Raw genomic sequence first — 14,400 nt, 5'->3', positions numbered from 1 at the left:
GCTGTGAAGCTGGGCCTAGAAGTAGGTCTGGTGGTTTTGGGGACACTGCTGTTCACAGTTTTCTGTGTTCAGGGTCCTGGGCTGGTTTAGTCCAGGTGATGATGGTTTGACTTGCTTATATATACTGCAAAATCAGGAATTTTGCCCTTAAAACATGAAGATAAAGTGAATTAAAATAAGAGGCTAGAGCAAAATTTATTTTAGTTTAGCTGTTTTATTTTAATTAATTAATTAATTTTTAATACAAATTGCCTTATGAATCATGTTGAGAGAGAAAAATCAGAACAAAAGTGAAATACTATGGGAGAGAAAAAAATCCAGAAAAAAGAAGTGAACATAACATGTGTTGGTTTCCTTAGTTTTTTTTTTCTGGCCACAGATGGCATTTTCTCTTCAAAGTGTATTGGGATTGCCTTGAATCACTGAACCACTGAGAAGAACCAAGTCTTTCATAGTTGATCATTGCACGTTCTTGCAATTATTGTGTACAATGTATTCCTAGTTCTGCTTGTTTCGCTCAGCATCGGCTTGTGTAAATCTTTCCAGGCCTTTCTAAAATCAGCTTGTTCATCATTTTTATAGAACAATAATATTCCATTACCTTCATGTACCACAACTTATTCAGCCATTTCCCAGTTGGTGGGCATCTACTCATTTTCCATTTCTTTGTTATAAAAAAAGAGCTGCTACAAATATTTTCACACATATGGGTCCTTTTCCTCTTTTATGATTTCCTTGGAATATAGACTGCTGAGTCAAAGGATATGCACAGTTTTATAGCCCTTTGGGCATAATTCTAGATTGCTCTCCAGAATGGTTGGATCATTTCACAACTCCATCAACAATGTATTAGTGTCCCATTTTCCCCACATTTCCACCAACATTCATCATTATCTTTTCCTGTCATTTTAGCCAATCTGAGAGGTGTGAGGTGGTATCTCAGAATTGTTTTAATTTGCATTTCTTTGATCAGTAGTGATTGAGAGCATTTTTTCACATAGCTTTAATTTTACCATCTGAAAATTATCTGTTCATATCCTTTGATCATTTATCAATTGAGGAATGACTTGTATTATAAATTTAACACAGTTCTTTATGTATTTTAGAAATGAGACCTTTATCTGTAAAGATTTTTTTCCCCAACTTTGTACTTCCCTTTTAATCTTGTTTCTGTTTGTTTTATTTGTGTTTTTAATTTAATGTAATCAGAATTGTCCATTTTGCCTTTCATAATGTTCTCTACTTCTTCTTTGGTCATAAATTCCTCCCTTTTCTAAAGATCTGATAACTAAATTATCCCTTGCTCTCCTAGTTTGTTTATGGTATCATTCTTTGTGCCCAAATCATGTACCCATTTTGATTTTATTTTGGTAAAGTGTGTGAGATGTAGGTCTTTGCTGAGTTTCTGATATATTGTTTTCCATTTTTCACAGACATTTTTGTCAAATAGTGCTTATCCCAGAAGCTGTAGTTTGGGGGGTTATCAAATACTAGATTACTGTGGGCCTTGCAGTATCTAATCTGTTCCACTGATCCATCACTCTATTTCCTAGCCAGTACCTGGTTTTGATGACTGCCATTTTATAATAGTTTTAGGTTTGGTACTGTTTAGCTGACCTTTGAAAAAGTAGCAGTCATTACCTTAGACCAAACAGCAGTAAATTTAGGCTTCATTGAAGAGGACACAGAAAGAATCTGTTGTAATGAATTAATATCAATAAACATATGATCTCAAAGATGTTGCATCTAAATAAAAGAAAAGCTAAGTGAGATACAAGAAGAACAGGCAGTATAACTGTAACATTTGGGGCCATTGTAGTCTAGGTAAATAACCAAAAAATGAGCAGGAAATAAGTGAATGACTTGTAAAGAATTTTAGAAAAATTATATATAGTAGATCTCTAGCAGTTACTGACTAGGAATTAGAAGAAGTGTACATACTTCTCAGTTGTGTGTGGCATCTTTACAGAAATTGATATGATAGATCTCCAGTAATAAGAAGCATGCATATCTTTCTGCTGTATATGACACTGTAACAAAATTAACCATATATTAGTACATTTCACACACATATACACAGAGTACTTTATAAACGTGTAAAAAAGTGCAGAAGTACTAAACATAACATTGATTTCAAAGTAATAAAACTTACATTAAGTAAAAATTTAGCCTTTAAAGAAAGAATTTAAGGAACTTAAGACTAAATAACTTCATCCTAAAAAAAAGAATGAATCAAAGAACATATAGAAATAGTACATAACTTATCAAAGAAAATTATAAAATTGAGGTTATGGGGTTATATAGCAAAATTCATGGGCTATACCCATTTCAACAAATTTTTTGACAAAAGGAGAAAATCTCCTAGAAAATAAATTAAACATCAAAGTAGAAATTCTAAAGTTTTAAGGATAAATTAATAAAATCAAAAGTAAAAAAAAATGTCATTGAATTAATGATTAAAGCAATGCACTGTTTTTTTTTTTTTGAATAAAATAATTAAGTAAATAAGCCATTACCTAATTGAATTAACAGAATAAGATTGAATATCCAATTAACAGAACAAGAAATAGAGAATTCAAATGCTGGAAGGAAGGTCAGGAGACTGTTTGACCTGAGCTGCATTGAGGTAAGCACAAATAAGGATTATAACAACTTGTGGCAACCAGAAGGAAGGCTCATAAAGCCTCTGTCATGATAACTAGTAGAAAGAATTTGGGAAGAAGGCTCAGAAGGACAATTTTGTTCAAGTGTTTCTAGGGTTGGCACATGAAAAAGGAATTGAATTAGTTTTATAAGGCTTCAGAAACTATGAAAGGAAGATAAAATTTGCAAAGAGGCAAATTTGAAGGAAAAAGTTCTTAATAATTTGAACTCATAAAAAGTAGAGTGGAGTGCATAAGGGAATAGAGATTTCCTCTCATTGGAGACATTTAAAGAAATTGTGGCAGAAGGACTACTTATCAGGTATGTTTTATAGAGAATTCTTTTTCTTGGACTTGGATTAGTCACAGTATAGGCCAATCCAACTGAAATTCCTTTAATTAGAAATTGTGGGAAGTAGAAGAGAAATTTCCAGAGTTTGTAGAGCATGGTGTAAACAAAGATACAGAAGTAGATGGGGAAGAGCAGGATATGTTTAAATAAGTTATAGTCTTTTGTTTGTTTGTTTGTTTGTTTGTTTTTTAAACTTGTTTACCTGAAGAAAAGTAGTAAATTACCTGATTTTGCAGGCCCTTTTTTACTAAACTAGATTTTTTTATTTGACCCTTTGGTCCCCTCAAATTTAAACCTATATTTCTCTTCCCTTTATTATCCAAACTCTTTAAAAAAGTTGTCTTCATTTGCTGTCTAGTTCTTCTTTTTCCTAAACCCATCGCAGTCTGTCTTTCAGTCTCGTCACTAAATTGTTACTTTTCTCACCAAATTTCTCAGTCATTTTTTTTTAATTAAATTTTTTTCAACCAAAAAAAGCTTTCTTATCTCTCTCTTCTACCTTGGCTTTTCTCCACTCCAAAGAAAAATAAACATCTTCCCTTTCATTACGATCATAGTCAAGCAAAACAAATTTCCACATTGCTTTTTTTTTTTTTTTAAGTCACAATCTGCACTCTTTGAGTTCATCATCCCTCTATCAGGAGGTGTGGATAGCATGGTTCATCATGAGGTCTCTAGAGCTGTGGTTTTATGTTGTGTTTATCAGAGTTTCTGATTCATATTTTTTCTTCTAAATAGTATTTTTCCAGTCATATACAAATGTAATTTTTAATATTAATTTTTTAATGCTCTATCTATAATACTTTATTAAGGGCTTACTAATATACAAAGAATTGTATTAGGTAATGTGTATACAAGGATAAAAATAAAATGGTCTTGGCCTTCTAAAAACTCACATTCCAATAAGAAAACATGTCCACATTGAAGTACAGGGGAAAAAAACCCCAGCATGCACACAATGAATAAAAAATAAATGCAAGGAAATTTGAAGAGTGAAGCATTAACAATTGGATGGTAACAAATGACTTTTTTTTTAAACTTTTGAATTCCAGATTTTCTAGCTTATCCTCATACCAGCCTCCATTAACAAACCATATGTGAAGTTAATGCAAAGCATTTCCAAAGTCATGTTGTGAAGGGAAACATAGATCTCCCATCCCAATTAAAAAAAAAATCCCCTAAGTGAAAATAAAGTTGAGAGAGAGAGAGAGAGAGAGAGAGAGAGAGAGAGAGAGATAAAGAGAGAGAGAATATGCTTCAGTCTGTATTCAGACGCAGTCAGTTTCTTCTCTGGTATGGATTGGATTTTTCATCATAAGTCCTTCAGAAGAGTTATTGATTATTGTACTGCTGAGAATAGCATAGTCATTTACAACTGGTCATCTCAGAATATTTCTGAGTACTTTATAAGAGTACATTTCATTTTGCTTGACTTCATCACGGGTTTTTCAGGGTTTTTTTCTTTTCCCAAAAGCATTCTGCTCATCACTTCATGTCAAACAATAATATTCCATGATAATCATACGCTACAATTGATTCAATTCCAGTTCTTTGTCCTAAGAAAAAAACTCAAATATTTTTGTACATATAGGTCCTTCCCCCGCTCCCTCTTTGAAATCTTTTTTTGTATTCATACCTAGTAGTGGTATTGTTAGGTCAAAGGATATACATGAATTTATAGCCCTTTGGGCATAGATCATATTTTTGGACCATTTACCAATTGGGACATGGTTCTTATTTTTGTAAATTTGATTCAGTTCCCTCTATGTTTGAGAAATAAAGGAAACATGCTTCAGAATTCTTTTTTTACAATTACTATTGCTAACTGTATTCTCCTCCCACCCTTATTTATTCTATTTTCTATCTCCTGTTAGTCTGCCCATCCTCAAGTGTTTTGCTACTAATCACTCACCCCTCCACCATCCCCTCCCCTTTTTTTTGCTGAGGCAGTTGGGGTTAAATGACTTGCCCAGGATCACATTTTTGGAAGCATTAAGTGTCTGAGATCAGATTTGAACTCAGGTTCTAGACTTCAGGGCTGGTTCTCTATTCACTAATATCCCCTCTCTTTTATCACTCTCTCTCCCTTCCTGTATTCCATTCCTCTCCTATTTTCCTGCAGAGTAAGAAAGATATCTATTCCTATGTTGAATGTATTAAGTATGTATTTAACATTCCTTTTAAAAATAAAATTTTGGTTTCAGATGTTCTCTCTCTTCTCCCTAAGACGACAAGCAATTTTATATAAATTCTACATGTGCAATCCTATAAAATATTTCCATATTAGCTATGTTAAGTTAGAAAAAACATAACAAAATGGAAAAAAAATTACAAAAAAAATTAAAAAATAAAAATAGTATGCTTTTATTTGCAGACTACATCAGTTCTTTTTCTGCTTTTGTAAAGCTTTTTTCATCCTTTGGTCAATCCTCTTTGGAATTGTCTTGCTTCATTATATTGTTGAGAAGAACTGAGTCAATCATGGTTGGTCATTGCACAAGATTGCTGTTATTGTATATAATGTTCTCTCGGTTCTACTTACTTCACTTTTCACCATTTCCTGTTAAGTCTTTCCAGGTTTTTCTGAGAGGATCCTGCTCATCATTTTTTGTTGTAGAGTAGTATTCCATTATATCTTATTTTCTACGATTTGTTCAGTCATTCTCCAATTGATGGGCATCTCCACAATTTCTAATTCTTTGCCACCACAAAAAGATGCTGTAAATATTTTTGCACATATAGATCTTTTTTCCTTTTTTAAAGATCTCTTTTGGATACAGGCCTAGTAGTGGTATTGCTGGATCCCTTTGAGCACAATAAGATTGCTCTCCAGAATGATTGAATCCACCAGTGAGTAGATCTAACAACTCTACCAGTAGTGCATTAATGTCCCAGTTTTCCCCACATCCTCTCCAATATTTATCATTTTTCTTTTCTGTCAAATCTGATACTTGTGAGATAGTACCTCAGGTTTATTTTAACTTGCATTTCTGTAATCAGTGGTGATTTAGAACATTTTTCATGTGACTACAGAGAGCTTTGACTTCTCTGTCTGAAAACTGCCTGTTCTATACCCTTTGGCCATTATTCAATTGGGGAATGATGTGTAGTTTTACAATTTTGACTCAGTTTTCTATGAATTTGAGAAATGAGGTCTTTATCAGAGATGTTTGCTATAAAAATTGATTCCCAGCTTTCTGCTTTCGTTTTAGTTTTGGTTGTGTTGGTTTTGTTTGTAGAAAAACATTTGAATTTAATATAAGAAAAAATTTTAATTTTCTAGGAGTTCCTGAATCCGAAATTTTTTCCCTTAATATTAATATTATTATTATATAAAATTGTTCTAATTTTGCTTATTTCACTTAAAATTATTTCATACAAGTCTTCTCTGATTTAGCTGAAATGAGTCTTACTTTTTTACAATACAATAGTATTCTGTCACATTCATATACCAAAGCATGCTTAGATATTCCCCAATTGATGAACATCTCCAGAGTTTCCACTTCTTTGCTCATATAAATATTTTTATATATTTTATATATTTGCTTAGGGCTAATCTCTCTCCTCAAATCTGTTCTTTCTCTTCTCCGCCCTGGCTTGCTTTCTTCCTTTTTTTTTTTCCCCTACTTTTACCCTGTTTATTATATATGTTATGTCTTATTACCATCCTAGCAGTTTTGAAATCAAGCCTTAGGAGCCAACTAATTTTTTCCCCTTGGAGCACTTTTATTTTCTATGCCCAAATCTCTTTGTACTTTCTTCTCTTTTTTGGTTCAGTTGAGAGTGAAAGTCAAGTGTAGTTTGCTCCCCCCCTCCCTTGTTGTATTCTTAGAAGCCACTATTATAATGCTGGAAATGAAGTCAGAAGGATCTGAGTTCAAACATGGCTGCAGACCTTACTAGCTAGCTCATGATCCCTACCTTTCAGGGTTGTTGCAAAGCTCAAATAAAATAATATTTGTGGAAATACTTAGCACAATATCTGGCACATAGCAGGTAAATATTGCATATTTTCTTTCCTCGTTATTCATGTATTCTTCTTTTGCACACTTTGAATATGTGAGTTAATTTTCCCCCATTTTCTGTGTGCTCTCCCCTCGCTCCCTATTCCTTTTTCCTTCCTGGTTCAGTCTCCTTTTAAGATCCTCAGAATATAACAGAACTATTTATAATCTTCTGTCTCATTAGACTTTCTCTATGACCTTCTAATTAAAATAGAATTCAGAGGGCACATATGTATCATTTTTTTCATTTTAGAGTTTAGGTCATTTTCCTCATTTTGTCCCTTATCATTTTCTCCTTATTTTTACCTTCCTCTGTTACGTTTGATTTCTGTGTTTGCAGTGCAGAGTTTCTGTGCAGCTTTGGTCTTTCCATCAGTAATGCTTTTGATGTTCTCTATTTCTTTGAACTTTTTATGCTGTTTTGATTCATTTTTCTTGATTGTAAGTCTGTATCTTTTGCTTGTAGAATATCTGTGCTCCTTTACAGTGATAGTCACTAAATCTTGGATGATCCTGACTGTAGTTTCTTGATATTTGGAGTTGTTTGACTTGGAAATTAGGGATTTTGGCTGTAATGCTCCTGGAAATTTTTCATTGTTAGAATCTTGCGGGAGGGAATGTCTCAGATTGTAAAGGGCTGCACATAGTGGGAGAACTCTGGTAAAAGACCCTTCAGCTCAGAGGGAACCTGCTGACAATATCTGGTTTGACTCCCCATCTGAGGGGGCACCACTTGTGTTCTACTTGAAGCAAGGATACTTACTGTAAAGAGGCATTTACATACAGCAGGGTGCTTATAGTTAGTACTTGCACAGTGTGATGTGGTGATGTGATGATATAATGGTTTTATAGTTGGCACATGCTCAGTGTGCTATAGTGATGTAATCCTACCAAGATATTTAGGGGCTGAGAGGACTTTGACCATCCTTATGAGTCTCCTGCCTTCTTCACTCCTCCACTAAGACCAAGGACTCGGGCTGGTCCTGAGATCCTCCATAATGCTAGTCCGGAAGGTATATTTTGGCACTCTAGCGTAGGGGCTCTAGAAAGCATGGTACATCAGATCTCCCAGACTTTTCACCTCCACATCACCTTGAGTTCCTTCTCTTCCATTCCAAAGATTTAGATTCACCCAGTCTCTCCATTTTGCCTTGATGTCTTCATGACATTTCTCCTATCTCCCTCCCCAGACACTGCCTTTGTTGCTTCTCAATCCTCCCTTTCCTAGATTATGTCAGCAGCCTTTCACTGGGGTTCCTTGCCTCGAGCCTCGACTCCAGTCTCTTCTACCTACTGCTGCCCAAATTATCTTTATTCATTGGAGAGCTGACCATGGGACTTCCATAATCAACCAACTAAAGGATTTTCCTTTGGCCTTGAGGCACATTTTCACTCTGCCCAGCCTGAGAATTGGAAATTCAAGCTAAAAGATCCTTTTAAGTGTCATACAAGTGGGGGGGGGCACGTCCACTCGGGGCATCCCGTTGTTGGAGTCCAAAGGAGTAGGCCTCGCACCTGCCTTCAGAGACTGTCCAAGGGCTCGTCTGAACCTTCTGCTTCTCGGGAGAAGATGAAAGAGCAGAAGCTGTTTTTTACTCATCTTCCACTTGATTTCTCAGTCAGTTAGAAAAATGGAGTAGTCCAGGGCAGTGCCTTTGCTCACCCTTGTTTGTAAAACATCACCCAAGGCCGTGCATGGGAGCACTCCTGCCCCCAAGAGAGTGTGGAGCCTCGGGTGTTGAAGCAGGACATAGACGATGCAGCTCAGCCAGACCTGCTGGAGAAGAGCAATGGGCTCCGATGTGCATCAAAGGCAGGAAGCCTCTGGTTGGGAAAGGCCCCCCCCCCCCCCCATTCAATTTGTCAGTCAAAAAAACATTGTGACCCAATTGGAATCCAGATTTAAGAAGGCTGAGTCAGAACACAAGCACATGTAGGTCAGATCCAGCCTCAGGCATCAGCTGGGTGAGCCTGGGCAAGTCACTTCACCTGGCCTGCCTCAGTTTTCTCATCTGTAACACAAGAAAGAAATGGTAAACCACTTCAGTGTCTTAGCCCAGAACACACCAAATGGTATCAGGAAGAGTCAGATATGCATGAAAACGACTGAACAGGAAAGTGCAGGTGATTGTACCAAGGTGTTTATCTGAAGAGAGAGACAATAGGATCGCTGTTTCAAGCCATAGTGGTGGCTTTTTATTTTCAAAACATATGCGTAGATAATTTTTAACACTCACCCTTGTAAAATCTTGTGTATCAAATTTTTTTCTCCCTCCCTTTCTCCCCATTCCTACCCCAGACAACAAATAATCCAAAATACATCAAATCTGTGCAGTTCTTCTCCCCCCCCTTTTATTTATTTATTCCATAATTATAACTTTTTATTAACAGAACCCATGCCTGGGTAATTTTTTACAACATCCTTTGCACTCACTTCTGTTCTGATTTTTTCCCCCCTTTCTCCCTCCACCCCTTTCCCTAGATGGTAAGCAGTCCTATACATGTTAAATATGTCACAGTATATCGTAGATATATATGTGCAGAACCAAACAGTCCTCTTGCTGCACAGGAAGAATTGGATTCAGAATATAAAAATAACCTGGGAAGAAAAACAAAAATAGTTCACATTCGTTTCTCAGTGTTCTTTCTTTGATCAATTGAAACTGACTTAGATCTCTTTGTCGAAGAAATCCACTTGCATCAGAATACATCCTCATACAGTATTGTTGTTGAAGTGTATAATGATCTCCTCGTTCTGCTCATTTCACTTAGCATCAGTTCATGTAAGTCTCTCCAGGCCTTTCTGTATTCATCCTGCTGGTCATTTCTTACAGAACAATAATATTCCATAACATTCATATACCACAATTTACCCAGCCATTCTCCAATTGATGGGCATCCATTCATTTTCCAGTTTCTAGCCACAACAAACAGGGCTGCCACAAACATTTTGGCACATACTGGTCCCTTTCCTTTCTTTAAGATCTTTTTGGGGATAAGCCCAGTAGTAGTGTGCATTTCTTTTATACATATTTCCACAATTATCATGCTGCACAAGAAAAATCAGATGAAAAAGGAAAAAAAAATGTGACAGAAAAAAAAAAGCAAGCAAACAGCAACAGAAAAAGTGAAAATACTATGTTGTGGTCCACACTCAGTTCCCGCAGTCCTCTCTCTGGGTTTAGATGGCTCTCTTCATCATAAGATCATTGAAACTGGCATCAATCATCTTCTTGTTGGAAAGAATCATGTGCATCATAATTGATCATCGTATAGTCTTGTTGCCATGTACAATGATCTCCTGTTTCTGCTCGTTTCACTTAGCATCAGTTCATGTAAGTCTCTCCAGATCTCTCTGAAATCATACTGTTGATCATTTCTTACAGAAAAATAATATTCCATGACATTCATATACCACAATTTACCCAATCATTCTCCAGGTGATGGGCATCCACTCAGTTTTCAGTTCCTTGCCACTATAATAAGGGCTGCTACAAACATTTTTGCACATGTGGATCCCTTTCCCTCCTTTAAGATTTCTTTGGGATATAAGCCCAGTAGAAACACTGCACAATTAAAGGGTATGCACAGTTTGGTAGCCCTTTGGGGCAAGTACTGAGGGGCAGATGGGAAGGACGGGGGCAGGCGCTGAGGGGCAGGCACTGCGGTAAGGTGCTGGGGGGCAGGTGGGGGAGAAAGAGGCAAGTGCTGGAGAGCAGTCAGGAAGGAATGGGGCAGGTGTTGGGGAGGCAAGTGCTGGGGGACAGGCAGGCACTGGGAGGGCAGATAGGGAGGAGGAGGGCAGGCTCTGGGGAGTTCACCTGAGCTTTCTAGCCAAAGCTGGATAACACAGGTTAGCAGTGGGGACTGGTTAAGCTGTGTTGATCTGGGTAGTGCCTGTCTCCAAATACATCCCTCCTTGTGACTCAGTGGCAGTTAGGAAACTTTATAGAAGTCATTGTTAGTTATTGACAAGGACTGACTAGCTCAGGTACCACAGACATTCATTTCAGAGGAGAGAAATTTAAGTGTGGTGGGCTGCCTTTTTCCTGCATCACTTTTTTTCAGAAATTTTAAAGGAATACTTTGCATGTTTTTTTTTTTTAAATGTTTCTGCAACTTTTATTTGTTTTAATTATATTTTTAGTGTTTTATCCCCACCACTTATATATAGAATCAACTTTTTTTTTTTTTAAATAATAACTTTTTATTGACAGAACCCATGTCAGGGTAATTTTTTTTACAACATTATCCCTTGTACTCGCTTCTGTTCTGATTTTTTCCCTCCCTCCTTCCACCCACTCTCCTAGATGGCAAATAGTCCTATATATGTTAAATATGTGGCAGTATATCCTAGATACAATATATGTTTGCAAAACTGCATAGTTCTCTTGTTGCACAGGGAGAATTGGATTCAGAAAGTAAAAATAGTCTGGGAAGAAAAACAAAAATGCAAATAGTTTACATTCATTTCCCAGTGTTCTTTCTTTGTGTGTAGCTGCTTCTGTCCATCATTTATCAATTGAAACTGAGTTAGGTCTCTTTGTCAAAGAAATCCACTTCCATCAGAATACATCCTCATACAGTATCGTTGTTGAAGTGTATAATGGTCTCCTGGTTCTGCTCATTTCCCAGCATCAGTTCATGTAAGTCTCTCTAAGCCTCTCTGTATTCATCCTGCTGGTCATTTTTTACAGAACAATAATATTCCATAACATTCATATACCACAATTTATCCAACCATTCTCCAATTGATGGGCATCCATTCAATTTCCAGTTAGAATTGATATTTTTAATATTTGTTTTTTAACTTTTAAGTTTCAGATTCTTTCCCTTCCTCCCTCCTCTCCTGCCCATTGAAAATGCAAGTGATTTGATACAGATTTTGTATATGTTTTATAACTCACTAATCAAATTTCAAGTCCTAGAATTGCTAAAAGATACATTCTAATTTCTTAGCTCTGAAAAATATATGGCAACTTATTTTCATGGTCTTTTCCAAAATATAAGGACAAGGGATCCTAATTAAGTAGAAAGAGAGGTAGTATGGTACAATATCTGCTAGCGTGTTGGACCTGGTATGATGAAAATCTTGGTCTATCGTGTCTCTCCTACTTTTTTGTTATGTACAAATCATTTTACCCTTTTAAGCACCAAGTTTTCTCATATTTATAATGGGGATAATCACTTATTTTTGAGTTTCAGATGAGGTCTTATGAAGTACTTCATAAAATTTAAAATGCTATATAATTGTCAGTTACTACTGTTTAAAAATCAGATATGTCCTTGGCTTATTTTTGCCTTTGGACTAGAAAGAATAAATTTTGAGAATTTATTTTTAAACAATCTTACCATACCTCTCTTTGTTTCAGGGATTTCTGATAAACTCAAAACCAGAGAATGCCTGCGAACCCATTGCACCTCCACCACTGAAAGACAACTCATCCAGTGCCTTCATTGTGTTAATTAGAAGACTTGACTGTAATTTTGATATCAAGGTACTTGTATAATTTCTTATCATTTTTAAAGGACAATTTTAGATTATTGTTTATGCCAACTTAAGACTCTTATGTCAGCTAGACCTAGGAACCTCTAACTCTTAGTTTTAAATCTTAAACTTAACATGGAAACAAGGATAAAATTGATGATATGTGTGGTTTCTTCATTTTATTTGTTTCATCAAGGACCCCTGTAGTGAGTAGACTTGGTTGGCTCTGTCTCCTGGCAGTTTGACTGGCTTGGATTGGTCAGACTTCCAGTGCTGCTTTATTTTTGGAGATGTCTGGTAGTAATATGAAGTATAGCAGGATTCTCTTCTCATTGCTTTACAAGACAAAGAGCTCACTCCCCTGGGCTGGTTCTATGACAGATGTCATGAACTTCCATTTTACATGTCCTTCTCTCATGTTTTCAGAGAGGAGAGTCAGATGTTTGCTATAGGCAGATAGAAACTATAGTATATTTCTTCTAAAATTGTATTGCTAGATCTGGGTTAGGAGAAGCTTTGGGGGAATAACTGGTTAGTTTAGTCCAGGGGTCCTCAAACTACGGCCTGCTGGCCAGATGTGGCAGCTGAGGATGATTATCCTCCTCACCCAGGGCTATGAACTTTCTTTATTTAAAGGCCCACAAAACAAAGTTTTTGTTTTTACTATTGTCTGGTCCTCCAACAGTCTGAGGGACAGTGAACTGGCCCCCTATTTTAAAAGTTTGAGGATCCCTGGTTTATTCCATATGAAACAGCTTCATGTTGTATTTTTTTATTATTGGTCTAAGGAAAATTTTAACGTGTCATTATTGATGAAATGCAGCATAATATATGCATGCATGCTATGTTATGTTTGTATGTAGTAGATACTACAGTCTTGTACAATTTTTTTTCACGGCCTATCCTTATTTAATTCTGTACTAAAATTAATTTTTTATGGCTCCATTTGGATTTCATTTTTTTTCAATATATAAAACATGGCAGAAATAATTTCTACACAATGATCATTTTGAATGAACTAATTATTGTGGAGTGATTCTACCCCACTTTCCATCATAGTTATCATTGTTGGAAGTATTCCCTGTGGCAGTGCAGCCTGAAGACCTAGAAAAGTTTTTGTCATCCATTTTCTTGTTACTATTAGAAAATTGAACACCACACGTGAGTTAGAGTTTAACGGTAGGAAGTACATTAAAGAAAAGGCATTGCTGTTTGTTTGTCACTGTTTCCTAATAACCATGGGACTTTTCCATGGGCTGGTAATTGAAATCTCCCATATGAGTTTTCTCCTTCATTTGAATATAAATTCCTTAAAATCAGGGATTTCTGACTTTTCTCTGCTGTTTTCATTTAATTATATTTTCATCATCAAAACAATGGATGATTAACATGCACAAAAAAAGATGGCCCATCATTTGTCAGGAGCAAAATACAACTGGAATGGCCAGTGTATCATCATATTGGTGTCCCCAGGTTGTAAAATGATTGAGAGGAAAGCTTCTAAGTTGTTGAGTGAATACCTTGTGGAAACTTTATGGAAGAATATGGATAAAAGTCACAGAATGGGTAGGCAGTAGACAGCTTGGAGTTTACATTATTTGAAATAGTATCTATAACAATGAAGTCACTAAACCATCTCAGTAAGAGCAAAGTGGTATACTGCCCATTGAGCTTCTGTCCTTCAGAAGCTTATATTTAACCACCACAGGAAGGACATTAGTAGAAGGTGATTTACCGTTTTGATGAGTATGAGGTAAAACCTTTTCAATACTAGTGATTTGGGACATTCTTTTGTAAGGTTCTTAATGACCCAAAGTTCCTTTGAGAATTATTGATTCATGGCCTTTTGTCATTTATCTATTTGGAGAGTTGATCAGTAAGCATTTATTAAGGCCCTACTGTGTGCCAGGTGTT

The 14,400-nt window shown here is 36.1% G+C and overlaps 1 protein-coding gene across 3 annotated transcripts in view; it reads left to right on the top strand.

The window, feature by feature from the left end:
* Nucleotides 1-14,400, top strand: part of RNF13 (ring finger protein 13) — an 87,708-nt gene that overhangs the window by 16,710 nt on the left and 56,598 nt on the right. For 2 of the 3 annotated variants that reach the window (XM_051983284.1, XM_051983285.1), the window contains one exon: nucleotides 12,371-12,496. In XM_051983284.1, the coding sequence (XP_051839244.1) occupies nucleotides 12,371-12,496 (126 nt within the window). Of the gene's footprint in view, nucleotides 1-7,922; nucleotides 8,012-12,370; nucleotides 12,497-14,400 lie in introns of those variants that run through there. The other variant, XM_051983286.1, reaches the window with a different exon arrangement.

Source organism: Antechinus flavipes, chromosome 3, assembly GCF_016432865.1.
Source record: "Antechinus flavipes isolate AdamAnt ecotype Samford, QLD, Australia chromosome 3, AdamAnt_v2, whole genome shotgun sequence".
Lineage (NCBI taxonomy): Eukaryota > Metazoa > Chordata > Mammalia > Dasyuromorphia > Dasyuridae > Antechinus > Antechinus flavipes.
Note: the sequence above shows the minus strand (reverse complement) of the source record. Positions and strands in the feature narration are given on the sequence as shown.